Genomic DNA, 27568 nt, shown 5'->3' with positions numbered 1-27568 from the left:
TTTTGCTGTGGCTTTTCTTTAATTTCTTTAATTTGTTTGTGTTGATTTGCTGTAAATAATTATACCACAGACAAAAGTCTTTATTATATATATATATATTCAGGTGAAGTCAGAATTATTAGCACCCCTTTGAATTTCTTTTTATTTTTTAAATGTTTCCCAAATTATGTTTAAAAAAGCAAGGAAATTTTCACAGTATGTCTGATAATATTTTTTCTTCTGGAGAAAGTCTTATTTGTTTTATTTCAGCTAGAATAAAAGCAGTTTAAAATTTTTAAGGTCAAAATTATTAGCCCCTTTAAGCTAATTTTTTTTGCCTGTCTACAGAACAAACCATCGTTATACAATAACTTGCTGAATTATCCTAACCTGCCTACTTAACCTAATTAACCTAGTTAAGCCTTTAAATGAACTTTAATCTGTATAGAAATGTCTTGATAAATATCTAGTTATATATTATTTACTGCCATTATGACAAAGATAAAAGAAATCAGTTAAGATTAAGTTTAGTTTAGTTAAGTTTCAGGTCAAGCTGGTTTTAGCTGGTCATTTTCCAGCCTGACCAGTTAAGACCAGGCTGGAAACGGCTGGAAACCACCCTGGAAATGGCCAAAACCCCTCTAAAACCAGGCTGGTCAACCGGCTAAAACCAGCCAACCAGCCTATAGGCTGGTTTAAGCTGGATTTTTCAGCAGGGTGGGGGGGCGTGTGTCCTAAAAATTTGAAAACCCCTGGTCTAAAGAACAAACCAGTGTTATACAATGACTTACCTAATTACTGTAACTTTAACCTAATTAACCTAGTTAAGCCTTTAAATGTCACTTGAAGCTGTATAGAAGTGCTTGAAAAATATCTAGTCTGATATTATTTACTGTCATCATGGCAAAGAGAAAATAAATCAGTTATTAGAAATGAGTTATTAAAACTATTATGTTCAGAAATGGAAAAATATTCAGGAGCCTAATAATTCTGACTGTATGTATTGTGGATTCACCTGTGTGTCAGGTGTGCTGTGAGCGCCCGCTGTCGCCCCCATGTGGCTCAGAGAGGGGATTCGGCTCGGCTGACCTCGCAGTGTCACTGTGATGGTGGTGGGAGCTTTCAGACCTGCACACAATACACACAAATTACAGACATCTCATACTTTTGAACATGATTATATAACTATACATAGGTTTTCTTTTATCGTAAACACTGCCTGAGTATAGGACGTGACGTTTGCAGTAAAAACTCAAAACATTAATTCACAAAGAAAGTATATGTTAAAGGTGCTGTATGTAAGTGTTTGACTCTTCTAAACCATAAAAATACCATAATATGTTTGCAGATATTTAGAAACATGCTAAGTAAACATTCTTGTTTATCTGAAAAACAATGCTGAAGTCAGATATTCTGCTTTGAAAATGTGTGTTACATCTTTGTTGTGGTCTCTTTAACCTGCCCACTGCCAGTTTACCCAATTATATTTCAGCACTCCGGGTTTCCTTGGTGGTAAAGGGCATATTTCATTCATTCAGTCAGGAAGGCTCTGAAAGCATGCATCTGTGACCGAAATGCGACCTCTGGTGGACAGTAGCAGACTCCGAAATGAGACGCCGATTCAGAGTTCCACATGAGGTTATTAATTAGCAAATTATATGAATATTACAAACGTAAACAATAGATGAGCAGGTTATATTGTAACCCCGTGTCCTAACAACACACTTCATGATGAGATTTGCATTGATGAGCAGTTTAGCTGTTTGCACCAGACGAAACATTTAAATACAGCCATTCAGAGGCACAGAATATGCACTCACTCATGAAATAGTAAGGTTTATAATCTATTTAATACATATTAAACTTCTTTAACATTATTAAATATACATGCTGGATCACGTGTTCAGTAATATTCAGTTTATTTGATTTTCCAGATCTGAGGTGAACTATCTGCTGCTGCTTTCAGTAATATGGCAATAAATGTCATGTAAAATGCCATTCAACCTCACATTGTTAGCATTTAACACTGTATAAAGCACATGGGGTGTACCTGAGGTGATCATCGTCAGTTTTCTGTTGTTCAGTAAGAAACAGAAACCGTTTCTAATACATCAATTTCAGGTGTTGGTTAGGACAAAACTACTTTCAATATGTAAAATCTTACTTCTATCGGGTGCTGTTGCTTTTTTTTAGGACACGGTTTAAATCACTCGCTTCTCTCCTCAATCTGGCAACTTGCATTTGTTTTGATCCAGGAGTGCAATACCTAGTTCAACCACTGGGTGTCAAACTTACACACTGCACCTTTAACATTATATTAAAACATCTGTTTATATTTTCCAAAGCAAGCAACCAAGAGTTACGGGATCAGACAAATATCAATCTGTAAACATTCTTTATATTTTAAATGACGGAAATAAACATGCGTTATGGATGTGACTGATAAAGCATGTGAGTTTAGTCCACAACATTGTAGAAATTTTGTCAAGTAAACTGCACAACCCAAAAGAAACAATGCTAATCAAAAGGATAAGAGTGGGCTCTATAGAACAAACATGATTGAGTTTATTTAAAATGTTTGCATTTATGAGGAAAAAGCTTGGTTATGGATGTGACAGATGTGACATTGGCACTTGTGTAAATCACATATAATAGTCTGAAAACATTGACAGACATTTCTGAGCACTGTAAAATACAACATGCACAAAAAAAAAACAACAACCTAGAAAGGGTTTCTCATTTTTGCTCATATTTAATTCTGTCAACATTTACTCACTCTTGACTTATGTGTTTCTTTTTCTGTCAAACCCAAAAGAAGATATTTCGAAAAATGTTGGAAACCATTGACTTCAATAGTGTTTTTTTCAGCTTTCTTATCTTCTTCCAAAAGAAAGAAATTCCTAAATGTTTGGAACCACTTGAGGGTGAGTAAATAGTCACACTGTAAAAAATGTCCGTGATTTCAACGGTAAAAAACTGTAAAAATACTACGGTAAAAATCCGTAACCTGGTTAACAATATGTTTCCATAATATAAGGCAAATAACTGTAAATTGATTGACATTACTGTGGATCTTTTCAATTCTTTCTCCATCAGTTAGCAGTGTTTCCCAACCCTGTTCCAGGAGGCACACCAACAGTACATTTTTTGGATGTCTCCCTTACCTGACTAATTAACTTCAGGTTTTGAAGTCTCTTCTTGTGTTCTAATTAGGTGATTCAGGTGTGTTTGATTAGGGAGACATTAGCCGCGTTTCCACTATCGCGCCTAAAGCGAGCGAGCCAGGGCGAGCCAAGGCCAGTCGCGTTTCCACTATCACTTCCGGGGCGTAATCGGGCCAAAGCGGGGCTTCCTTGGGGCCAGCGTCCGGCCTTTTTCGGCCCGCCGAATACCTTGGGCCAAGGAGGGCCAACTGGGGCTTCGGGGCGGGGTTACGTACAAAGGCGGAGTTTTCCTGTCAGGCAAAGAGGAGACAAGATGCTTTCTTCCCTTACATTTGTTTTGCTATCGCGCTTGATCAACTCACTAAGAAAAATCTGTGTTCGAAGTAAATGCCGCCGAACTCGAATGTCCTTATCCAGGGATCGCTGTCTGGCCTTACACCAACAGACCACAAACAGTAAAAAAGCAATCGCTTCGGTGTTCTCCATCTTCCAGCTCTCGTAGTGATGCCAGGTTGTGTTTGTGGTTATAATTTGAGTTTTTTGTTCCCGCTGAAGTGGGCGGGTTGTGTGACGGGTTGTGTGACGTTTGATTCGGGAGACGTTCTGGGGGCGGTGTTTGCGTGACGCGCTGCGAGCAACTAGCCCGACAGTGGAAACGCGACATGATTTCGGCCTCATTTCTCAACCTCCCGGGCTATTGGCCCGGCCTGGCCCAATTAAAGCCCTGGCTCGCACTGGCCCGATAGTGGAAATGCGGCTATTGAAAATGTGTACTGTTGGTGTGCCTTCAGGAACAGGGTTGGGAAACACTGAGTTAATTTACATAACTGATGAAGAAACAACTAAAAAGATCTACAGTAATGTCAACAAAAAGAGGTTTATGTTATCTAATGTTGATTAATAATGTTTATTTCATGACGTTAATTTTATGCGTGTTTCCATACTGGTGTTTAGCAGCTGTGTGAATGACACTGAGCACCTTCTATACACTGATACTCTTTTCTGCTTGTGGGAAGTTGTTTGTGATGAGCATTGGTTTAATATGTAACTTCCTCATCGCCATCAGCATATGGTTGTGTTAACGTGTCTAACTGTGTGACAAAAGATGTGTAGATGATGTTGGTAATTCAAAATACAGACATATTACATCTATAAATGAATGAAATACGTTTGTTTACTGTAAAAATTAGAGATTACTTTTACGGTTTGTACCGTATTTTTAACGGTTAAAAACACTGGCAACCACAGCTGCCGGTTTTTACCGTAAATTTTCCGGATTTATTTTTTACAGTGTAGTAAATTCTCATTTTTGAGTGAACTATCCCTTTAATACTTGCTAGTGTGCATCTCATTTATCAACTGCATTTGAACTAGACTGAATAATGAGGTTTGCACTGCGCGCTCGCGGTTTTTAAACGTTTTTTGGTGCGTTAATCTTAGTGATGTTATTCAAAAGGTCAGGATTCAGACTCATTAAATAATTACTTGGTATAGTTTTTATTTTACATTCTCACAATAGCTTCCTCAGTGTTTTAAACTAGACTAAAAGATGCATTTCTCTGTCATTAAAAGAGGTAGTTTACTATCATCTTCATAATAAATGTATTATCTATCATGTCCAGCGTGTGGGGTTTCCCCCACAGTCCGAACACATGCACTATAGGTCAATTGGATGAACTAAATTGGCTAATATAGGTGTCTTCCAGTACTGGGTTGCAGCTGGAATGGCATCCCCTGCGTTAAAGATATGCTGGATAAGTTGATTCATTCCGCCATTTCGCTGTGGCGACCCCTGATGTAAACTTGTGCACTTTAAAAACTCATTAGTTGCCTTAAAAGTATTAACTATTAAATTATTTACTATTAAATACTTCATTCATTTTCTTTTCGGCTTGGTCCCTTTATTCATCAGGGGTCGCCACAGTGGAATGAACCACCAACTTATCCAGCACATGTTTTATCCTATGTTGCATCTCCTCCCTACTGACAAAACCAGCTTAAACCAGCCTAAGCTGGTTGGCTGGTTTTAGAGGGGTTTTGGCCACTTACAGGCTGGAAAATGACCAGCTAAATCCAGCTAAAACCAGCTTGACCAGCCTGGTTTAAGCTGGACATAGCTGGTTTTGGCTGGGCTCCCAGCCTGGCTAGGCTGGTCAAGCTGGTTTTAGCTGGTCATCTCCCATCCTGACAAGCTAAGACCAGGCTGGAAATGGCTGGAAACCAGCCTGGAAGTGGCCAAAACCCCTCTAAAACCACCCTGGTTGACCAGCTAAAACCAGCCTTGGCTGGTTTAGGCTGTTTTTTTCAGTCGTGCTATTTCCTTCAAAGTGTTTATCCTACAGAAGTGCTTTAAAGACATGAAGGGTGTAGAGGACCAAAAAAAAGAAAGTCATGCCCTGTATATCACTGACTACGTTTACATGGACACCAATAATTCGATTTTAATAAGATTAAGACAATACTCTGATTAAGAGTCCACCATGTAAACAGCGATTTTTGATTAATTTAATCAGATTAAGTCATAATCGAACTAAAGAGAAATGGAATTAAGACATGTGGAGTATGCTGATTTTAATCCCATTACTGAAGTGAAGTACAGACATGTAAACACCTTAATCGAACTATTACCGTCATGTAGGGCTTTTCGCTGCGTTTTGCGACAGGATATCCGATATCCAAACACACACACACACACACACGCCCAGCTGTTTAACACTCTTTGCGCCGACCGAGTCAGTGCAGACGACAGAGACCAGCATCGTTCCAGCAGTTCATAGTTGCATCCAATGTCTCGTTTGTCACGGGGGGGCATGCCCGAATAAAAGTGAAAGTGCCAAACTGCAGTTAAAGTCGACAAATTAATAATGAAACACCCGAAATTACATGAAACTCCGTAGGAAATGCGGATAGCGCGGTGACGTAATGACGTTAATCGAATTATGTGCTATAACATATAAACGGGATCATGAAAGAAACATTAAAAAGGCAACTCATATAAACACCTTAGTCTTATTCTCTTATTCTCTACAGGCAAATAATACCATTACTGATGTCCATGTAAACGTAGTCATTGAAGGAAAACTGTCCATCACTCGTACCCTCCGGAAGTTCTCCCCTTCTAAGGGCTCTCTGAAGTGCAGTTTTAAGCTCATCACTTTGGAGTGACCCTTAACTATGGCGGCCATGATTGTTCATGAAGTGCCCTTCGCATTGCAAGATTTTTTCCCACTTGAAATTAGATGTCCTTGAAGAAGTGTGTGAAGTTATTTTAATAAAAGCAAACACTCACTGACCTCAGAACTGTGGACATGATGTATAGGTTTTTTTAAATATAATCAATGGCCAAGTCAGCCGAGGGAACGTTCACCCAAAAGTGAAAACTACCCCATTACAGGCCTGTAGCCAGCCTGGTCAAAGGGGTGGCTCTTTTTTTGCAGCTATTCGCCTCATTTCTATTTAACTTGGAAGTTTTAATACTGTAGGCTGCTTTTTAGTGACATTTTAAGCACTTTTTTTGCTGGACTAGCTGGTTGGATGGTCATCATAACTGCTTTTTGATGTACCAAAAACATTTCCCAAAGATTCAGAATGAAGAAATATGAGAACAATACTTATTATTTTTTTTAAATACACATTTATTAAATCATTTATCATTAGAAATAAATAGGAATCTGTTCAAATGTTTAATTAAAACTAGCCTAGTCATTAAATAGCATTCATTTAAATCAACTGCTCAGCACATTCAATTTCCCTCAGTCACACTGAAGCGGCAGTCAACAGAGGATTACGCTTGATGTTAAAACCTTTTTTGACCATTATTATGGCGTAGCAGTCAAAATGCCAGGAGCTCTAAGAGTAGATAGTTTGAAAAATGCTTTTTAGCTGGCATCAGTTGACCTCCACGGTAATCTTTTGTCCCACAATAGAAGTCAATGGGCTTCAAAAGGTCTTCTTCTGTGTTTTGAACATGAAGCACGAGTGAATGATGACCGAGTTTCTATTTATTGGGTGAACTTTCCCTTTAACCTGCCAGTGGATTTGTGCGTGCTTGTGTGTGAGACTGCATTGTGTTGCCTGCAGAGGGAGCCAAAGCATGTGTTGCATTATGAATGGATGGAAAGGAACATTATGCATGCATTATGATGAATATTGCCTTACATGACACAATAAGCATAATTTTGTGCAAAATTTGATTGAGCATAACATTTATAACATCCGGGTTCATTTGGACCCAGAAGAGATTTCTCTGAATATTTTAAATTGTTTTTCAAAAAAATAAAAACAAACATTGCTTTGACTTCCTAAATACACATTTAAATATCCTAAATACACTATAATCGATTTATAAAAGGCATCATTTAGCAAATAAAAAACAACAACATATACATATATATATATACACACATACATACATTCACCAGACACTTTATTAGGTACACCTGTGCAACTGCTTTGAGCTGATGGAAAGGCAACAGTAACTCAAATAAGCACTCGTTACAACCGAGGTCTGCAGAAGAGCATCTCTGAACACACAACACGTCCAACCTTGAGGCGGATGGGCTACAGCAGCAGAAGACTGTCACACCGGGTGCCACTCCTGTCAGCTAAGAACAAGAAACTGAGGCTACAATTCACACAGGCTCACCAAAACTGGACAATAGAAGATTGGAGAAACGTTGCCTGGTCTGATGAGTCTCCATTTCTGCTGCCACATTCGGATGGTCGGGTCAGAATTTGGCATCAACAACATGAAAGCATGGATCCATCCTGCCTTGTATCATCAGTTCAGGCTGGTGGTGGTGGTGTAATTGTGTGGGGGATATTTTCTTGGCACACTTTGAGCCTATTAGTACCAATTGAGCATCATGTCAACGCCACAGCCTACCTGAGTATTGTTGCTGACCATGTCCATCCCTTTATGACCACAGTGTATCCTTGATAACGCACCATGTCATAAAGCGTCAATCATCTCAGACTGGTTTCTTGATCATGACAATGAGTTCACTGTACTCAAATGGCCTCCACAGTCACCAGATATCAAACCAATAGAGCAGTGTTTCTCAACCACGTTCCTGGAGGCCCACCAGCTCTGCACATGTCTCCTTAACCAAACACACCTGATTCAGATCATCAGCAGAGACTGAAAGACTTGTCATAGGTGTGATAAAGGAGACATCCAACCCCTGCAGCGTTGGTGGTCCTCAAGGAATGTAGTTGAGAAACACAGCAATAGAGCACCTTTGGGATGTGGTGGAACGGGAGATTGGCATCATGGATGTGCAGCCGGCAAATCTGCAGCAACAGCGTGACGCTATCATGTCAATATGGAGCAAAATCTCTAAGGAATATTTCCAGTAGCTTGTTGAATCTCTGCCACGAAGGATTAAGGCAAGTCTGAAGGCAAAAGGGGGTCCAACCTGGTACTAGTAAAGTGTACCTAATAAAGGGGCCAGTTAGTGTGTGTACATACATATACATATATATACACACACACACACACACACACACATATACACTTTCTAAAACATGTATGCAAGTAATTTAATTTGAAACCTTTCCATAGTAATATTTGTTTTGTTAGAAATTATCTATAAAATAAATATATGAAATAAATATATTAGAAATAATTAATCAATGGGGGTTCATTCTAGCATAACATTATAAAACTTCATACAATATATCAAACAAAATGACTCATCAACATTGTAATACAGACTGTTATATAATAACAATTCTTGTATGTGAACAGAGTATACAGATTAATGCATTTTGTGGGTTAAATATATCAAATAAAGTCAAATAAGCCTAGTTCATTCTGCATTTCCTGTTCAATTCTGTTAAACCATCTAACATTGTCCATCTGATGATGAATTAGTGGATGCTCAAATCAGAATTTCTGCTTTTTACACTGTTCCGAGTAGTTGTAGTGTAGCGTAGGCTTCTTTGTGTGTGTGTGTGTGTGTGTGTGTGTGTGTGTGTGTGTGTATGTGTGTGTGTGTGTGTGGTGTTTCTCTCTCTCTCTCTCTTTCATTTCTAAGTATTCGCAGGTGCAGCGGATTACGTTGGATCGGATCATGATTGGCGGCGGCTGTATTTAAACCTTCTGAGAGCATGGATTCGATGGCTCCTCGCTCTCTCTCTTGATTCCCCTCTTAATCTCAGTGGAGATATTATTGATCAAGTGATAAAATGAGTGTTCGTTGCTGATATCTCTTATTTTAGCGAGATGCCGATGTGACGTTGTTAATTCTAACCGGAGAAACCCGGTTTTCTGTCTCCCTGTCTTGGCTTGGAGCACGGTAGGGAGGTTTGGTGCCTTCTGTTCATTATTTTCGTTTTGTCCTGTGTTTGTTAGTAGGGAGGGAAGTTTTCTGTATTTTATTTTATTATCTACTTTCCAGAGAAGTTTATTCTAATTTAGTTTGGTTTATTGTCATTTATTTTGGCTGAATCCCTCCCAATGTTATTTTTGCTCCTTATTTCTGTAAAATAAATCAGATTTTCTTGTTAAAGGGCACATAGGTTACCTCTTTCTTCATATTTAATATAAGTCTTTTGTGTCCCCAGAATGTGTCTGTAAAGTTTCAGCTCAAAACACACATCAGATTATTGATTATAGCTGTTTGAAGTGTCTATATTACTGCTGAAAAAAAGTTGTTGCTGTTTTTTTGTACTGGGCCTTTAAGGCTAGTCCTGCCCGCCCACCGATCCCACGTGCCTGTCAGCAATCGCCGCCCTCGGCTGCCTCAGTTAGCAGATCTCACGTAACGTGTGTGAGAAATACTACAGTAAGACCTTTAACAATCAGTATTTGATGCATTTTTTGTGGAGTTGCAACGAGTCACATATAATGTCATCACAAAGTTCACGCACACACACAGCGAGGACACACACACACACACACACACACACACACACACACACACACACACACACACACACACACACACACACACACACACACACACACACACACACACACACACACACACAGCGCGTTAAGCTTTGCACTCGTTTTGCACGCATATGTGACATGATACTGATAATCTCCACTGCTGTATGGATATCTGTTATATTAATGTACAAAATAAACCTGATTTAACGTCCACAAACCGGGATTGAAGCGTCTTCCTTTCTGACACGCGGCTGTGCTGATGAAGTGAATCTGAAGTAAATCGCTGTAATTCATTACACACATGCTCTGTTTTAAAACATGTTAAACTTGTGAAACTCACTCTTGATCAAGTTTGATGATGATTGATGACTCTAGCGAACTGAACAGACCTTTTATTCCCGGCTGCTTTGCGCTCGTCCTCTCTTGTTGATATGATTATACACGTGACTACCGGACATGTTAATTCGCTCAGCTGTCAATCAATATTGGTGGGCGGGGGGACCGCTCTCCTACGTAAAGTTGCGGTTGATCTGAAAACCGCTCCAATTGGTCCACCGTTTTTGTTGCTAAATTTGAAAAAAAAAGCACTGGGTGTGTTTATATCACCCCAATATGACGGTCTATACACCATACATGCACATATGTCTGTCCAAACAGCTTGAAAAGTAGATTTTTCACCATAGGTGCCCTTTAAATCTCAGTGGTTGTGTTTTGCTTTATATTTTGGGGAGAGAGCGCGCGGAGGGACCAGGCATTGTTTTTAATCCCTGTTATTTTTGTTTTGGTTAAACCTCTTTTTAATTAAGGATTTTTAATTTAAGTCGTAACACACTATAGACAGCCTAACATAAAAAACAACAACTGTATTCTGTATGAGCTCTAACTTCTGCATTAACTGTACTACATCTCACCGCACAACTAGAGATTAATAACCCATAACTACACATTCAAAATCCTGCGAAGGAAATAAAAATCAGAGACCACTCAAACGTGCAGTTTGGGGGAGGACAGAAAACAAATCACGACACAAAGAAGGAGAAAAGAAAAAAAACAGTGTGTTGTTGGGAATTTAATGGATGTCTTTGTGAGCAGAGCAAGCGTATGGTTCACAAACACCTCATCCAACAGAAAACTGATCAACAAACGGCAAAATGAAACATGAAACAAGGTGGACGTGTTCAGCATGTACACGAATAAAGCCGGTGAAGTGGGAATTTATAGCAGACGTCATTTGCAATATTGGGATGCTCCTGACTGCAGTTTGAGTTCAAAGGTCAACCTCTAATGCTGATGATACACAGGGCAACTTTTTGAGCAATGCTGTAGGGCGACTTTGGGAAATAATGCCAACAGGGTGAGATACAGGGTAACTAATTAGAGCAATGGGCTACAAATACAATACTGTTACCCATAAAAAAAAACAGCCAAGGAGCATCGCTCTGCAAAACTGCCCAAAAAGGTGTCTCCTCAGCATAAGAATGCACTAAAATCAATGATGTGTTGCAAAAGTACACGAGAGTCTGCACTTTTGAAGAAGACCACCCAATAAAGGTCTTTACATGCATTAAAACAGCACAGATGTTTGTCTATTATACATATTTACACACTATTTATTTGTCCTGGTAACCCTGCTCATGGATTTGACCTTTGACCTTAATCTAGTACTCTAGATGTGTACTCATCTGGGCCGCCTCTGTTTGGAGCGCGGCGTTGAGGACGTACCCGAGCTCTGACTTGAGACGTGGGCAAGGCCCGGCAGACTATTGGCTAGCTTTGCCAGGCCGCCGTTGGTTAGGAGCTGGTGGATGGCTGTGGTTTTGGTCATCCCGGAGCCTGTGGACACCACCGGCACTGCCCTCACTAGAGTACCGCTGCCTGGGCTGAGAGAGCTCAACACTTGCCCCTGGGGCTTTCCTCCAGACACCTGAAGAGCACCATAAGGAAACAGAGAAGATTGCTTATTAGACAGTAAACGTGTGACGGATCATAGTTGACGGATAACAACATGGTTCAGAACGAACGTGACTTAGAGAGTGTATTGGCTGTGTTTAAGCACCTGTGTGGTTGAGGGAACGCCTGGGGATTTAGTGTTGATCTCCTGGAGACTGAGGCTGAGACCTTGCAGCAGACTACTGGCAGACGGAGCTGAACACACACAAACACACACACAGTCAAAAGGATGTTTCACACTTACAAGTTTGAAGGTTGAATGAATTTGAAGGTACCTTGTGCGGTAGCAGCGGCCTGGACAGGAGAGGAAGAGCGTGAAATTACGCTGCCCTGCAGGCTGTGAAACGAGCCCTCGCTGGAGGCTAAAGCTCCAGACACATCTGCAAAACCTCCTGACCTGCAAGAGCACAGAACAGAGGATCCGAATCAAGCCAGCAACGAATAAAGGAGATGAACGAATCAATCCAGAGGACTCGAGGAATCAAACCTCAAGAATGAAACTGATCGAATCTTTTTACGGCTCTGACTGCATTTGATTGGCTTAGGTTTTTCAGGTGATGAATGAATCAAACCCGATAGAAGACTTGTAAAAGGAACGAATCTTAATCCCCGACTGAATGAATGAATGAATCACTTCCCGAAAGGACTCATCGTTCTTGAGTCACATAAAAGATTCGGTAAAAATGAATGAATCCTTCAAGAGCGACTTGGTAGGGTTGTGCAATTAATCAGAAATTCGGCTTTGGCTTTTAACGATTATGAAAAAGTATTAATCGATATAAACGATTATTGCATCATATACCGCCCCCTTTCCAGTTGTCCACATTTGTTGCTCTGCAAAGCTCAGTTCCACATGAACATGACTAAAAGCATGTACTGTATGCGGTCGGGATGCGCATCATTCACTGATGTACATTCGAATCATCCATGTTTTTAAAAGCATGAAAGAGATCGCATGCTGTTGTGTGTGTGCGCGCTTAGCCTCAGAGACGAACAGAGCACACACATCTAAAGTCATCTTAATGTGAGCGCTTTAATAGTCATATACATGCAGATTTGAGTCAAACGTGGTGTTTAGTGATTATTCATATTAACCCTCATTTGTGTAATGAACAAACGAGTTGAGAATCAAAAGACATGTGAAAGATAAACCATAAATCTGAACCGTACTGCTCTTAAAGTGACAGCGCGCGATATTCCTGCTGCCGCCTGTTTTTATCATTAATCAAACAACAGAAGGAGAAAATCCCTCACTGCTCTTGACTGAAGGACTTTTGTAGCTGAAATTAAAGTTTATAATTACAGTGAAGATGCTTAAAGTTCAGTTTGTTTCATATTTTTATTCTATTGTATTTATTTCCCTTTCCTTATTTACAGAGAGGAAAATAACTATATATACACAGTTGAAGTCAGAATTATTAGTCCTCCTGAATTATTAGCGACCCTTTTCCCTTAATTTCTGTTAAATTGAAAGAAGATTTATTTTTAACCAATTTCTAAACATAATAGATTTAATAACTCATTTCTTTTATCTGTTCTATGATGACAGTAAATAATATTTGACTAGATATTTTTCAAGATACTAGTATTCAGCTTAAAGTGTGATTCAAAGGCTTAATCAGGGAAATTAGGCAAGTCATTGATTGCATAACAGTAGTTTCTTCTGCAAACAATCAAAATATATATTGCTTAAAGGGGCTAATAATATTGACCTAAAATGGGTCTCAAAATATTTAAAACTGCTTTTATTCTAGCCAAAATAAAACAATTAAGACTTTAAGAAGAAAAAATATTACAGGAAATACTGTGAAAAATTCCTTGCTCTGTTAAACATCATTTGGGAAATATATATATATATATATATATATATATATATATATATATATATATATATATATATATATATATATATATATATATATATATATATATATACATACACGCATATATATACACATATATATACATACATATATACATATACACACATATATATATACATATACACACATATATATATACATATATACATATACACACATATATATATACATATATACATATACACACATATATATATACATATATACATATACACACATATATATATACATATATATATATATATATATATATATATATATATATATATATATATATATATATATATATATATATATACACACACACAAACACACACACATACATACATACATACATACATACATATATATATATATATATATATATATATATATAAATTTACAAGAGGGCGAATATTTTTGAATTCAACTGATAATCGTTTTGTATAATCATGATTACAATTATGACCAAATTAATGGTGATTATGATTTTTCCCATAATCGAGCAGCCCTGCGACTAGGGATGATAACCATTAATCGTGTCTGTCGATTAACTGACCAAGAATTAACTGTAATTATAGTGATTAAATATCTGTTTGAGATCTCTTTGACATACTTTATGGACTACTTCGCATCTAATCAAGGTATCGCTTTACTTGTGCAACAAGTCTACGTTGCACAAACTCTACGTTACCAAATGTAAAGTTACAAATGAAACCAAACATTCCCAATAAGTTTGAAGTGTCACATGACCCTCTTCCTATTGAAAAAACAAAAGTTGGTTGCAAGATGACCGACTTCAAAATGGCCACCATGGTCACCACCCATCTTGAAAAGTTTGCCCCCTCACATATACTAATGTGCCACAAGCAGGACGTTAATATCACCAACCATTCCCATATTATTAAGGTGTATCCATATAAATGGCCCACCCTATATGATCACTGGAATTTGTGTTTGTGGCTGTTTAAGTGGCAGCAGAAAACAGTAAATGTTCTAGTAACATAAACAGTGTGTGTTACGTGAACAAAGCACAGGTAAAAAGAACTATAATTGATATTTCAGTGCATTTAGCAAACCTTAAATGTGTTGTCTAGCTGTTGCTCATCTATATTTGAATGTCTGAAACCTAAAATAAATGTTGTTTGTTAGAAAACCCTGATAACGTGGTTTATGACACACTTTCTATATCACTTTGATTACGTGCGTTCAAAATCATGGGGTATTCATGCACCTAAAAAGGCTGATAGTCTGTTTTCTTTTGCACAATGTACAATCTGGTGTTAAAAGATAAAGGTACCTTTGTGCACTGAGAAGCTCAGACAGTTCTTTGGCCCCTGATACCGTCGTCTGGCCCACAGTCAGTCCGAGAGGCTTTCCTGACAAACCCACTGTAAACAAACACAAAGACAGATGTAAACAAACGGGAAAAAATAATAAAACATGAAAAATAAGACAAGAGAAATAAAAACAACTGCTAATTCACCCCTATTTTTTTTCACAGTTTAGCCTATACACTCGATTAAACTTAATCATAAAGTAAATTATAGCAATAAATCTACCTGCATGAATCAAAACTTTCCGAAATGCTTTGCATCAAACAGTGAAATCAGCACCTCAGTGGGTTGAATAGCTCTTTGTTTTCATTACCTTCCTGGGCAGAAGAGCCAGGTGTGTTTCCCGCCGCGTCTCCGTGTGAAACGATGGTGACTTTGATCTTGGCTCGTTTGGAGGCTTTGGTTGGCGTTGGACTGGGAGTTTGTCTTCTCTTAAGATGGTGCCTCATGTCGTCTCGCTCCAAACCCTCCACCTGGTCACTGGGCACCGGCACTGAAACACACCAGGAGGAAGAGTTAAACACCATCAGCTGCCACAGTCTCAAGCTTACTAAAGACTAATGGTTGCATGAAAGTCCTTAAGTAATTCAACTTAACGTCCGCATAAACCGGAAGCTGCGACCATTTTTTTGCGTATTGTGATTGTATTGTATTTCGTTCTTAAAGAAATGTAATATCAAATGAGAAAACAGTGGGCGTGGCTTGTTTTTTCTACTGCGAGCTGATTGGATGTAGTCAAGTAGACAGTTCATTCAGAAAGATTAGGAAAAGGGTTTGGGGAAAGTTCCCGACAGACTCCTCCTGCTCACCATTTCTGTTTGTTGTCAAAAGTGAGAGCTGAAGGGGCGTGGTTAAGTATGTTAGCCACTCCCAATACCTCAGACAGACCTAATATGAGAATTTAACTGAAAAAAAAAACGAAGCGCATTTTCAGATATTAATTTTACAATATAACAGCAAACTATTATCTTTTTTCCTAATGAAATGCGCAGATGAATTGTTCACCGCAAAACTAGCAATGCGAGCTAACAAAATCAATATGGCTAGTTTTAATTTCATGTGTATCTTAAGTGTGGAAAAAGTCCCTGAGGTAAGGGATTTCATTAAGAGCATCGCAACAAACTCTCACCCTTACCCAAGTGTCTTTAAGCATTTCTGCCAACAATCCGCACGAGTGCCAAGGTTGCTAAATTTGCATAAACACATCGCAACAATCCACAAATGCTTGTCCTGCAATAACTCTGCAACACACATTATCTGTGGCGTTTCCTTTCCGTTAAGCGAGTCGAGACATTCCCTTATCGAGACCATCTTGGCATTATGAGCGCTATCATACACCCGGTGCAAGGAGTGTTTGGCGTGATTTGTTGCTATTTTCAGACCAGCGCAGCAGTAATTTTCACGTTTTGCGCCACATTGTTTAAATAGTAAATCCATTTGCACAACTTTGTGTACACATGGGTGTGCTGGTTTAAAAAGGAGGCGTGTTGAGGCGCATTGTTGGCGTGTTGCTATTTTTAGGAACTGAAACAGACTGCACCATTGACCAACTAAACGCTGCTCTAAAGTCCAGCGCAGAGCATGTTAGTTACGCGCCTATGCAGGTCCAAAAGCTTACACATTGCTTAATTCACACAGGATGTACAGCAATACACAAATATCTCTACAGATGAAAAAAAAGTTAAGAATCAAATTGATACAAAAATTATTATATACATAAATATAAAAACCACTGCCTCCGTGCCTTCAATTTGCATCAGTATAATGTTATTATTATTAGCAGTTTTATTTATTATATGCATATTTATATTTGTTTTAATAAACACAAGGTTAGGTTTGTCCACCTGTGGGGTTTTGGAGACGTCTGCATCACCATATGGAGCATAAGAGCAGGACGTGTGTTTTTAGTTCAGTTTTTTATTGTTCATGTTTTCATTTGCTGGAAATTAGAGCTGAATTTAGAACTAGTTTTGAAATAAATCTTTGAGCTTAACAAACAAAATTAAATATGTCGGCTAATGGATGTCTTCAGTGGAGTGCGTACAATACCGTTTCACCACGAAAGTAAAGGAGTAAAGTAAAGCATAAAAGTGATGTAAAGAGAAAGTAAAGAGGCTGAATGGAGGAGGCTCGTTCTTTATCCTCATGCTCTGTTTAACTGTTTTCTCGCTAGTGAAGCGTTCAGTTTATCCACTTACAAGAGTCCGCCATGTAAATAGCAAATGCACCATGGCGCGACGCAACTGACTTTTAAAGAGTATGGGAGATGAAACTCTGATTGGTTTAATGCAGGTTATGCTCACTCATTAAGAGAATAAGCTCAACCCTGTTAGACCATGAACAGAGCCGCAAATCGTATTTTTCCATCCTTAAAATAGCAGATTCAGTCACACCCTTAATGCTTTTGCGCCATGCGCTTCAGACTTTGCACATAGATTGTAAAAATAGAGCCCTATATATGGAGGAGCTATAAAACTGCAAAGGTCTCTAGGAAGAGATTATTTAAGTTGTCTGAGAAAACCGTATTCATTTCGCAATAAAACAAAATATCACGACTTTAATTTTTTCCAATATTGTGCAGCCCTATTGCATTGTCAAAGAAGATTTAACATTTTCAAGCATACACTATTGTTGCATTAAACAGACAGGCTTGTGAAAAGGTAGAAGTGATTCATGTGACACACACACACACACAACTTTTAGTAAAGGAGGACAGATGTACGGGGCAAAGAGATGAACAGGGTTTCTGCAGGTTTCAAGTCAAATTTAAGACTTTAAAAGACCTTTTTAAGACCACTATGAATGAAACTTCAGACTTATACATGGCTAAACCCAAATAATTTTTACTTGCCCCATTAAAACAAATCTAATTTCTTGAATAATAATAATGTGTCAAATCTAGCAATCCATAACTTCTCTTTGACAAGCTTTAAATACTATAATAAACTAAATCTAAAGTCTGTCCAGGTTAGCATCCTCACCACTAATGGTCTATAAATACATGAAGAACTTACAAATGTTATTGTGAGGAAGATAATTCAACCATATTTGTAAATAGAGTTTTATTTAAGGGTTATTTGACTGGGTTTTGACCTGATTGGGTAGCTTTCTATGAACATTGGAAAATTAAGACTTGTTTAAAATCATTTAAAACCCCATAGTTCAGACTTTAAGGTCTAATTTTTTATTTTTTGAAATTTAAGACTTTTAGGACCCCCGCGGACACCCTGGATGGAGGAGAGGAGGGAAAAGAGAGGGAGAGATACTCACCAAAAAGACATGAAGGGCTGCCAGGAGGAATGCTTTTCCTCACCAGCATATTATGTTTCATAAAAGCAGCGAACTGAGCTGTAGCGAACGGAAGACAAAGATGGAGAGAGTGAAGAGGGAAAGGATAGAAAAGACAGGAATCACACACAACATTACTGCTTAGTGCGATCTGAGGTTCTCCTCAATGTAAAGGATGTACATCCAGCTCTCTGTGCAGCTTTTGAATGATTAACCGTGTCATTTAACATGCACAGGCCATCATGCAAAGTCAATGGGACTAGTTGCTTTTTCCACTGTGTGGTATGGTACGGTCTGGCATGTTTAGTTTTGCTAGTTGGCATTTCCACCACAGTTCAGTACTCTTTTCAGAAGACTGTCATGACGCGTTAAATAGTCATCAGCATCTTAAATCCTTGAAACTTTTTAATATTTTGGTTTAAAAATAACAACGTGTGAACATTTATATGCGTTTATGTATGTAGTATAAGCATCAAATTACAAAAAATGAATTATGGTCTTTCTAATGGAGTGTCTATGGCGGCGGTACAGTAAATTTGATGTTATTCTCTCTTCTGACTGCTGTTATCAGTCACACTTTCTTTTCATTTTTCTGAAAGTCTTGATAACACCATTGTAGAGTTTTTCTTCCATTATTTAAGCAAATATGATTGTAAAAAGATGATTTGTTGTACTCTCCCATTCACTGCGCTCATTTTGTCTCATTTCCAGTCCAAATATGTAAAACAAAATCTTAAATCAAGACTAGACAAGGAAAAAAATGGCATGAGAAAATTAAGTGATGCTTAAAACTTCTGTTAGAGGTTATATCTCATTAAGATTATTTTTCTTACACCATTGGCAAATATTTTTGCTTGTTTTAAGCAAATAATCACTTAATTTTGAGGTGTGTTTTTTCAGAAAACAAGACGATTTCTAATGCTATTTCATGTGTATGTGTATGTTGATTTAAAAATGTTTAGATATTTGGATCAAACAGGATAAAACCTAGTTTTTTATTTTATCATCATTATAACAGCTCAGGGATGTTCAAGGAGCAACATGTTTGTGCACTTTCTAAAGATGGTAGTACTGCTTTTGAATAAAGAGTTGGATTTGAATGCTTTTCATGTATTTATTTATTTTTTTATCCGATTCATCGATTAATCGATTATTAAAATAATCATTAGTTGCAGCCCTTGTAACAACTTCATGTTTCAATGAAAGTTGACACCAAATAAATAAATAACAAAAATGGTCATTAAACACATTCCATGATTTTTCACTTTCATTTCTGATAACTTAAAAATCTTTCTGGCAATACACTTAAAAAACCCCATAAAAATCGTGTCTGGAAAGCTTTAAAATGTCATATATGAATAAAATATGTTTTATGGTGAGTGACCAATTTGGCATGTGGTCCGGTCACGCCTGGTCTCAAAAATAAGATTTGAAAGAGTCTTAATATACTCTTGCAATGTATTATCTGTACAATTGCTGGCGTACATCCTAATTGCAGATTGTAGAGGAATTGAACATGGTCACTCTAAGAGAAATTGTCTTTTTGGTGCCTCATCTGCCAGTTCATTACCATCAAGACCTATTTGAACCCAGTAGAAAATGATAATAAAAAGTGTTTCGTGTTGCAAATCCAATGATGCTGGTGCTGATGATTCTCTTCAGGGACCAGCAGTGTGTATACATCATGTTTTAGTAGCTTAAAGGTGCAGTATGTAAGTTTGACACCCAGTGGTTGAACTAGGTATTGCACCCCTGGATCAAAACACACGCAAGCACAGGTTGCCAGATTGACGAAATCAACAGGAGTGAGCCTGACGATAGAGCCTAAAGGCTGATTTAAGTTGTGTTCTAAATAAAAGCATCAGCACACGATAAAAGGAATATTCTCATATTAATGGAGTTTTTGTTCAACACCTGAAATGTATATATTAGAAACGGCTTCTATTTCTTGCAGCTGAACAACAGAAAACTGACGATGATCACCTCAGGTAAACCTCATGTGCTTTATTCAAGGTTAAATGCTAATAATGTGAGTTTGAATGCATTGACATGACATTTATTGCCATACTACAGTAGAAAGTTCACCTCAGACCTTGAAAATAAATCACTTGAAAATTTAACTTTAGAACTGTGACTCGAAATCAACACATATCAGTGATTCAGCATCTACATTTAATAATGTTAAAGAGGTTTAATATATATTAATTAGGCAATAAAATGTACTATTTTGTTGGAGTGCAGTGAGTGCACTATTCTGTGCTTCTGAATGGCTGTTTTTAAATTTCTGTCGTGTTTTGTCTGGGGCAAACAGCTAAACTGTTCATCACTGCAAATCTCGTCATGTAGTGTTGTTGGTACACAGGGTTAAAATATAACCCGCTCACCTAATGTTTACATTCATAATATTTACATTATTTGCTGATTAATAACCTCATGTGGAACTCTGAATCTGCGTCTCATTTCGGAGTCTGCTACTGTCCACCAGAGGTCGCATTTCGTTCAATGACGCATAGTTAGAGAGCCTTCCTGACTGAATGAATGAAATACGCCGTTTACCACCAAGGCAACCCGGGTGCTGAAATATAATTGGCTAAAGTGGCATTAGACGGGTTAAATGACCAAAACAAAGATGTAATACACATATTCAAAGCAGAATATCTGACTTCAGCATTGTTTTTCAGATAAACAAGAATGTTTACTTAGCATGTTTCTTAAATCTGCAAACATATTATGGTATTTTTATGGTTTAGAAGAGTCAAAAACTTACATACAGCACCTTTAAAACCTCGCCTGACATGGTACCAGGTATAGAATGCAGTGGAAATGGCCTCAAAAGTGAGCTGTAGAAAATTGCAATACCATACAGTGGAAAAATACCTCTAGTAGCCCACCAGGCTTAAACCATTAAAAACGGCACAGACAAAATGTAAGAATGCATCCTACATGTGTTTTCTTAGACCGGATTTGTGTGTTTGAAGCTGGAAAGATGCGTACCTTGTGCTTGTTTGTGTGTTAGTACGGTTCCTGAACGCTGCATGTGGGTCTTCAGCAGTTGCGTGGCAGTAATGAGGCTAGATTTCTGAGCTGGAGAAAGGCCGACGGTCTTAGGTTTGGGACTGGCTGTAGGACTGCTGCAGACACTGGACATATCCTGAAGGGGAAACGTCATTGTTTTTAGATTAATTAAGGGAGTTATGTGTCCTGCAACAAAGGCTAATAGACTATATGCACAGCTAGTGTTTTTCTCCTACCAATAAACATCCAGTGAAAGGTTCACGTGACTGCTTCTTGTCCGCCCTGAGACCCAGTGTATATAGTATATCCACAGGTAGGTCCAGTGTAGCCTATATACAATCTTAATCTTCGCACCTAGCAGAAATTGTTGCAGCAATGCGGAGCGGAAGATCTGGGATTGGTCAGCTAAGTAGCGGTGATGAGTGTGGGACAGATGTCAAGTCCGGACGTGGAGCACTGGATGGATGCATTTGTTTGGTGTTTATTTTATGATTAAAGTTATCGAACGTCCACCTCTTTCTTCCATTAATGAGTGTAAGTTTAAGCTACTTCTACAGAAGAATCGCACGAATTTTCATTGTGGATTCAAAACACAGACAAAGAAAGTCGACAAAGTGAAAACCCTACTGCTTGCTAGCATTGCAGGAGTGTTATTGCCTAATGGCACAGACAGAACGTAGAAGTAGAACTGCTCAAGATGACATTGACTACGTGCAAGGTATGCGCCGTGGGGTACAGCTAGTAGTTATAGATTACTAAAGTACCATTACAAGGAGTATTACTGATTTACAACATATATATTAGGGTTGGGTCGATAGACGACACCATCGTCCATCGCCGATGGCCAATAGAAATCGCGATGCTGAGCCGGCATCACGATCCTCTTTCCCTTCCCAGTAGCAGCAGCCACTCTCGCAAAAACACACGCTTAGGCCCCGTTTTCACGCTTGTAGTTAGTAATTTTAGCGAAAACCTCAGATTCTGTTGGTTGGTTCCTGTTGGTTGTGGTTTGTTGACGCCATTATAACGACACAGATCACTCTGCCTATTCATGCCAGAGTCCCGCAGAAAAAAAAGCGATTGACAGGTGGTAACTGTTCATTCATAAGTAATTAATTCACCGCCGCCTACAACAACGACGTTTCACATTAGACAATTAGCCAAATTGGTCGACATCGCCTAACCGTAATATATACTATCTCATAAAATATCAAAATATCCTGAGATCATTGATGAAAATATAGGTACTGTGTGCTGACATTTAGCACCAACGTGCTCACGGCGACCCGAGTTCGATTCCCAGCTCCTTCATCCATCCATCCATCCATCCATCTATCCATCTATTTCTCTTTCTCGTTATGACAATCACGCATTTGTAGACATTAAATAAATAATATTTATAATTTAATACTTGTCTCCTATTTAAGTGCATTGTTTTTTATGACGGTATAACGGTATTGAATCTGACACCGTTGCTATTTTTAGATCCCGTGGTATACCATAATACCGTATTACCGCCCAAGCCTACTTCCTACAGTACATTTAAACTTTTTTTGCTGTCTGAATATTACTACCTCTGAACCAGAAGGAGAGATGGGTACCCTCACAGCAGGTGAAGAGGGTCGCGACCTGTCATGGTCAAACGGCAGCTCGCGGCGTGGTTTCTTCTTCTCAGCATCTAAATCTCGTGTTTCACCAGAGCCATGGCCGTGACTCTCAGAGCGGGTCAAAACTCCGGTCAGAAAATCCACTATCTCGTCCTGAAAACAAAAGAAAAAAAGATTCAGACTACAGAACTCACAATACAGAGCTTGTTGCATGTTTCCAGACTAGCATTATAGGTCAGATTTAAAAAAAAAAGACTTTAGCTGGTGCTAGGCTTTACTCTCACCCGTAAAAAAAACAAAACACTCCTCTTTTTTTGGAAATAGGCTCATTTTACAAGTCACCTAGAACTAAACTGTTGAGTTTTACAATCACTGAATCCATTTAGCCGATCTCTGGGTCTGGTGGGAGGACTTTTTAACTTAGCTTAGCATAGATCATTGGATCGGATTAGACCATTAGCATCTTGCTAAAAAAAAAAAAAGAGAAGCTGCGTCCCAAATGGTACACTATGCACTATGTGCTTATGCACACTCAACAGCATAGTATATGTATGTAGTTTCCCTAATGACATTTGACAAATTACTGAAATAAATGACCAAAATAATACCTGACATGAGTATAACCACATTCACCATCAGGAGGTGCAATAATCACTCTCGTAGGAGAGTTTTGCTTTCAAAATCCCAAAAAAATAAAGTGATCCAACATCAGTGCCCGAAAGCTCCGCCCCTTCCGCTATGTGAGTAAAGCAACGGCCGTTGAGTGCGTGAAGTGTCCAACACTCCACTCTTCTTTTTAATGGTTGAATGAGTGCATCATCCGGGTATTTAAAGTGCACTTATTCTTTAGAGTTTTCAGTGTGAACGCACTACTTACACTACAAAATGGCGTAGAATAGTGCATAAGTATGCAATTTGGGACACAACTAGAGGTTTTTTTTTTCATATTTAAAGCTTGACTCGACTGTAGTTACATTGTGTACTAAGAATGATAAAAAATAAAAGTTACTATTTTCTAAGTCAACATGGCTAGAAACTACATTATCATTTCAACATCCACGACGTATGTTTATTTTCCTCATTTAATATATTAAAAAATGTTTAGGGATTGATATTTTTCTGATCCCAAAACTCTGCGGTAAGTTGTTTTGGAAAATATAAACAGATGTTTCAGTATAATGTTAACATATACAGTACTTTCTACGTGTATTAATGTTTTGAGTTTTTATGTCACATCCATGACGCTGGAATTGCTCAAAGGCAAGTTTCAAGTAAAAATGATCCAAAGTCGAAGGGTGAAAAATTAGGTTTTGAACATTTATGTAAATAAACAGTAGCCAACATCTGAAGTGGGTCAAAACCGTGTAGTCCTAAAACTATTAAGCAACCCCTATTCTTGACTTAAACAATTTTGAAAAACATTTTTGATCCATTTCAAATGTTGATTACAAATCCCAAAAAATAGGCTACATTAAAAATCTGAAAAACAAAATACACAAAGCAATGTGGGCACATTAATACCACGGTAGGGCTGCACAATATATCGTTTCAGCATCGATAACACAATGTGTGCATCCGTAATAGTCATATCGCAGGATACGCAATGTTGAGTTGGAATTACAGTTGATTAAATACAGTAATTGATTTTAATCAATGCAGAGTTTCATCATAATGAAGTAAACGTTTATCATCTGCATGCACTTTAAAGATAGTTCACCCAAAAATGTAACTGTACTTACTATTTTCATTACACCTTTCACTTGTTTCCAACATTTAAGACAAAAAGAAGATAATTTCATAACTCATATACGTGTGAAACAAGTGAAGGATGAGTACGATTTTTTTTCCCCGTTACAAGAATTTTTTTTGTAACTTTAATAAAGATTACATGATATACAATGAAGTCTATGCAGTGTTGATAATCCAATATCTGTGCTGGACGTATGCTTGTAATTTATTCGTTATATATTACTCGAGATTCACCCCCAACAAAATCACCTCAATCAATCTAAAATGAAGTATTCGTTCCAAATAGTCATCTGGTGAAATTGTAAACGCATCGCAATATGTAACGCAGAAATTCAAAATATTGCAATGTCAGATTTTTATAATATCGTGCAGCCCTAAAGCAGTTTTAAATGGTAACGTGGTGAAGAACTGAAAAGCACTGACCTGAATGCAGCGATCCACCATGGTCTGGGTCAGGCCTTCTGTCTTCATCTTAGTGGAGTTGATCCTGTAAACAAAGCCAAACGCTGTCAAGCAATCTGCATCAGTGTTCATTTCGATTTCGGTTTAGTTCTATTTTTGTCCTCTGAATTCATTATAGTTTCAAGCCTCGCTCACATTGTGTTTCAGCCACGATTTGGTTGTCTGAGGCTCCTTTCACACCTGTAGATTGATTTTTTTGTTCCGAAATGAGGATTACAATCGTTATAAATGTTGTGTTTTGTCCTTGGTGCGGTTCGCTTTCACACGGCAAAGTTTCTAAACGGACCAAAATAGTTAAAACAAGTCATATGCGAGTAAACTCTCCTCACATTGGTCAGAGTTTGCTTTATTTTCCAGGATTTGATTTCTATTTTAATTTATGACCATGAGAAATGAGACATTATAAGTGAAAAGATGCACTTTAATTTTGAATGGTGACACCCACAGACATGGTTATTACCAAATCTAAATCGGAGGTAAGAGTTTCTCATACATAGCCTCAATTCAATTATCAAGAGTTGTAAAGGGATGGATGGATGGATGGATGGATGGATGGATGGATGGATGGATGGATGGATGGATGGATGGATGGATGGATGGATGGATGGATGGATGGATGGATGGATGGATGGATGGATGGATGGATGGATGGATGGATGGATGGATGGATGGATGGATGGATGGATGGATGGATGGATGGATGGATGGATGGATGGATGGATGGATAAGACAGACTAGAATTTCACTTTCGTATTTGATATATAACACACTTTACCAGTAGGAATGATATCTCTACTCATCATTCTCCCTTCTTATAACCATATACAGCATATGCCTGTTACATATCCATAATGAACTGTTATATAGCCTGATTTGTTAGTTCATTGAATCGTGTTGCTTTCTCACAACTGAACCGCTCTAAAGTTTGTTTAAACCTCAGGCCATCTCGGACCGATTGTTTGGCATGGATCAGAGTGTGACTGCGGATTTCACATATGCCCAAACGTTATATGACTTGCCTAATTACATTAGCCTAATTAACCTAGTTAAGCCTTAAAATGTCACTTTAAGCTGAATACTAGTATCTTGACAAATAAAAGAAATCAGTCATTAGAAATGAGTTATGTTTACAAATGTGTTGAACTAAAATCTTTCTGTTAAACAGAAATTGGGAAATAAAATATACCCGGGGGGGAGGGGGGGTATTCTAACTTTAACTGTAGATGAAACACATGAATGACAAAAAAAGAAAGAACACAAACCTCAAGCTGTCGTCTGCTCCTCCGACAACAACCATGCTATTATCCGCCCGGATCTTCTCCCTGAACTCCTCCATGTTTTCAGGACTACACTGCAGTGCGTTCTGACCAACCACGAACAGCACTGGAGTCTTCATGTCCAACAGGGGATCGTCAACATCCTGGACAACAGAACGCCAATATTATATTCCAGCCATAAATGTATCTGGTCAACTAGGGCTGCACGATACTGTAAAAATCTAGCATTATGAATGTTAATTTATTACATAAATATTTCTCAAATGATGTTTACCAAAGCAAGGAATTTTTCACAGTATTTCCTATAATATTTTTTCCTCTGGAGAAAGTCTTATTTGTTTTATTTTGGCTAGAATAAAAGCAGTTTTAAATTTTTTAATGAACATTTTAAGGTCAATATTATTAGCCCCCTTAAGCAATATTAGTTTTCGAATGTCTACAAAACAAACCATCGATATACAATAACTTGCCTAATTACATCAACCTTTAAATGTCACTTTTAACTGAATACTAGTATCTTGAAAAATATCTACTCTCATCATGGCAAACACAAAAGAAATCAATTATTAGAAAGGAGTTATTAAAACTATTATGTTTAGAAATGATTCTTTCCGTTAAATAGTGGGGAAGAAAATATACAGGGGGCTAATAATTCTGACTTCAACTGTATATTGCGATATGAATACAATTTCACCAGATGGCTTAATATCTCTATTTGGAAAGAATTTATAATGTTAGATTGCTTGGGATGATTCTGCAGTGGGAGTAAAACCTCGACAAAAGCTTAAAAACAATCTATAAACACAATCAAGAGTTGAAATATAGTGTCTTATCTTTCTCAGCATTTAAATACAGTAATTGAATGATAAAAATAAAAATAATTCAATACATTTAAAGTCAAAAATGGTTCAATTTCTTATGTCTGAATGCTTTTAAAAGCATTACACAATCACTGGCATCAAAAACACAAGCAAATGATCAAT

At 37.9% G+C, this 27568-nt stretch overlaps 1 protein-coding gene across 5 annotated transcripts in view; it reads right to left on the bottom strand.

Annotated features, from left to right (window-relative positions):
• The window catches only part of kansl3 (KAT8 regulatory NSL complex subunit 3), a 48766-nt gene that overhangs the window by 5732 nt on the left and 15466 nt on the right, over nucleotides 1-27568 (bottom strand). Inside the window, exons 11-21 of one of the 5 annotated variants that reach the window (XM_056463023.1) lie at nucleotides 26571-26728; nucleotides 25270-25333; nucleotides 23098-23250; nucleotides 21470-21626; nucleotides 18458-18535; nucleotides 15501-15680; nucleotides 15151-15241; nucleotides 12264-12385; nucleotides 12095-12183; nucleotides 11761-11962; nucleotides 995-1107 (exon numbers count right to left, since the gene is read on the bottom strand). In XM_056463023.1, the coding sequence (XP_056318998.1) occupies nucleotides 995-1107; nucleotides 11761-11962; nucleotides 12095-12183; nucleotides 12264-12385; nucleotides 15151-15241; nucleotides 15501-15680; nucleotides 18458-18535; nucleotides 21470-21626; nucleotides 23098-23250; nucleotides 25270-25333; nucleotides 26571-26728 (1407 nt within the window). Of the gene's footprint in view, nucleotides 1-994; nucleotides 1108-11092; nucleotides 11963-12094; nucleotides 12184-12263; nucleotides 12386-15150; nucleotides 15242-15500; nucleotides 15681-18457; nucleotides 18536-21469; nucleotides 21627-23064; nucleotides 23251-25269; nucleotides 25334-26570; nucleotides 26729-27568 lie in introns of those variants that run through there. The other 4 variants (XM_056463022.1, XM_056463021.1, XM_056463024.1 and 1 more) reach the window with 4 other exon arrangements.

Source organism: Danio aesculapii, chromosome 8 (genome assembly GCF_903798145.1).
Source record: "Danio aesculapii chromosome 8, fDanAes4.1, whole genome shotgun sequence".
NCBI lineage: Eukaryota > Metazoa > Chordata > Actinopteri > Cypriniformes > Danionidae > Danio > Danio aesculapii.
This window is presented reverse-complemented; position numbering and strand designations above follow the sequence as displayed.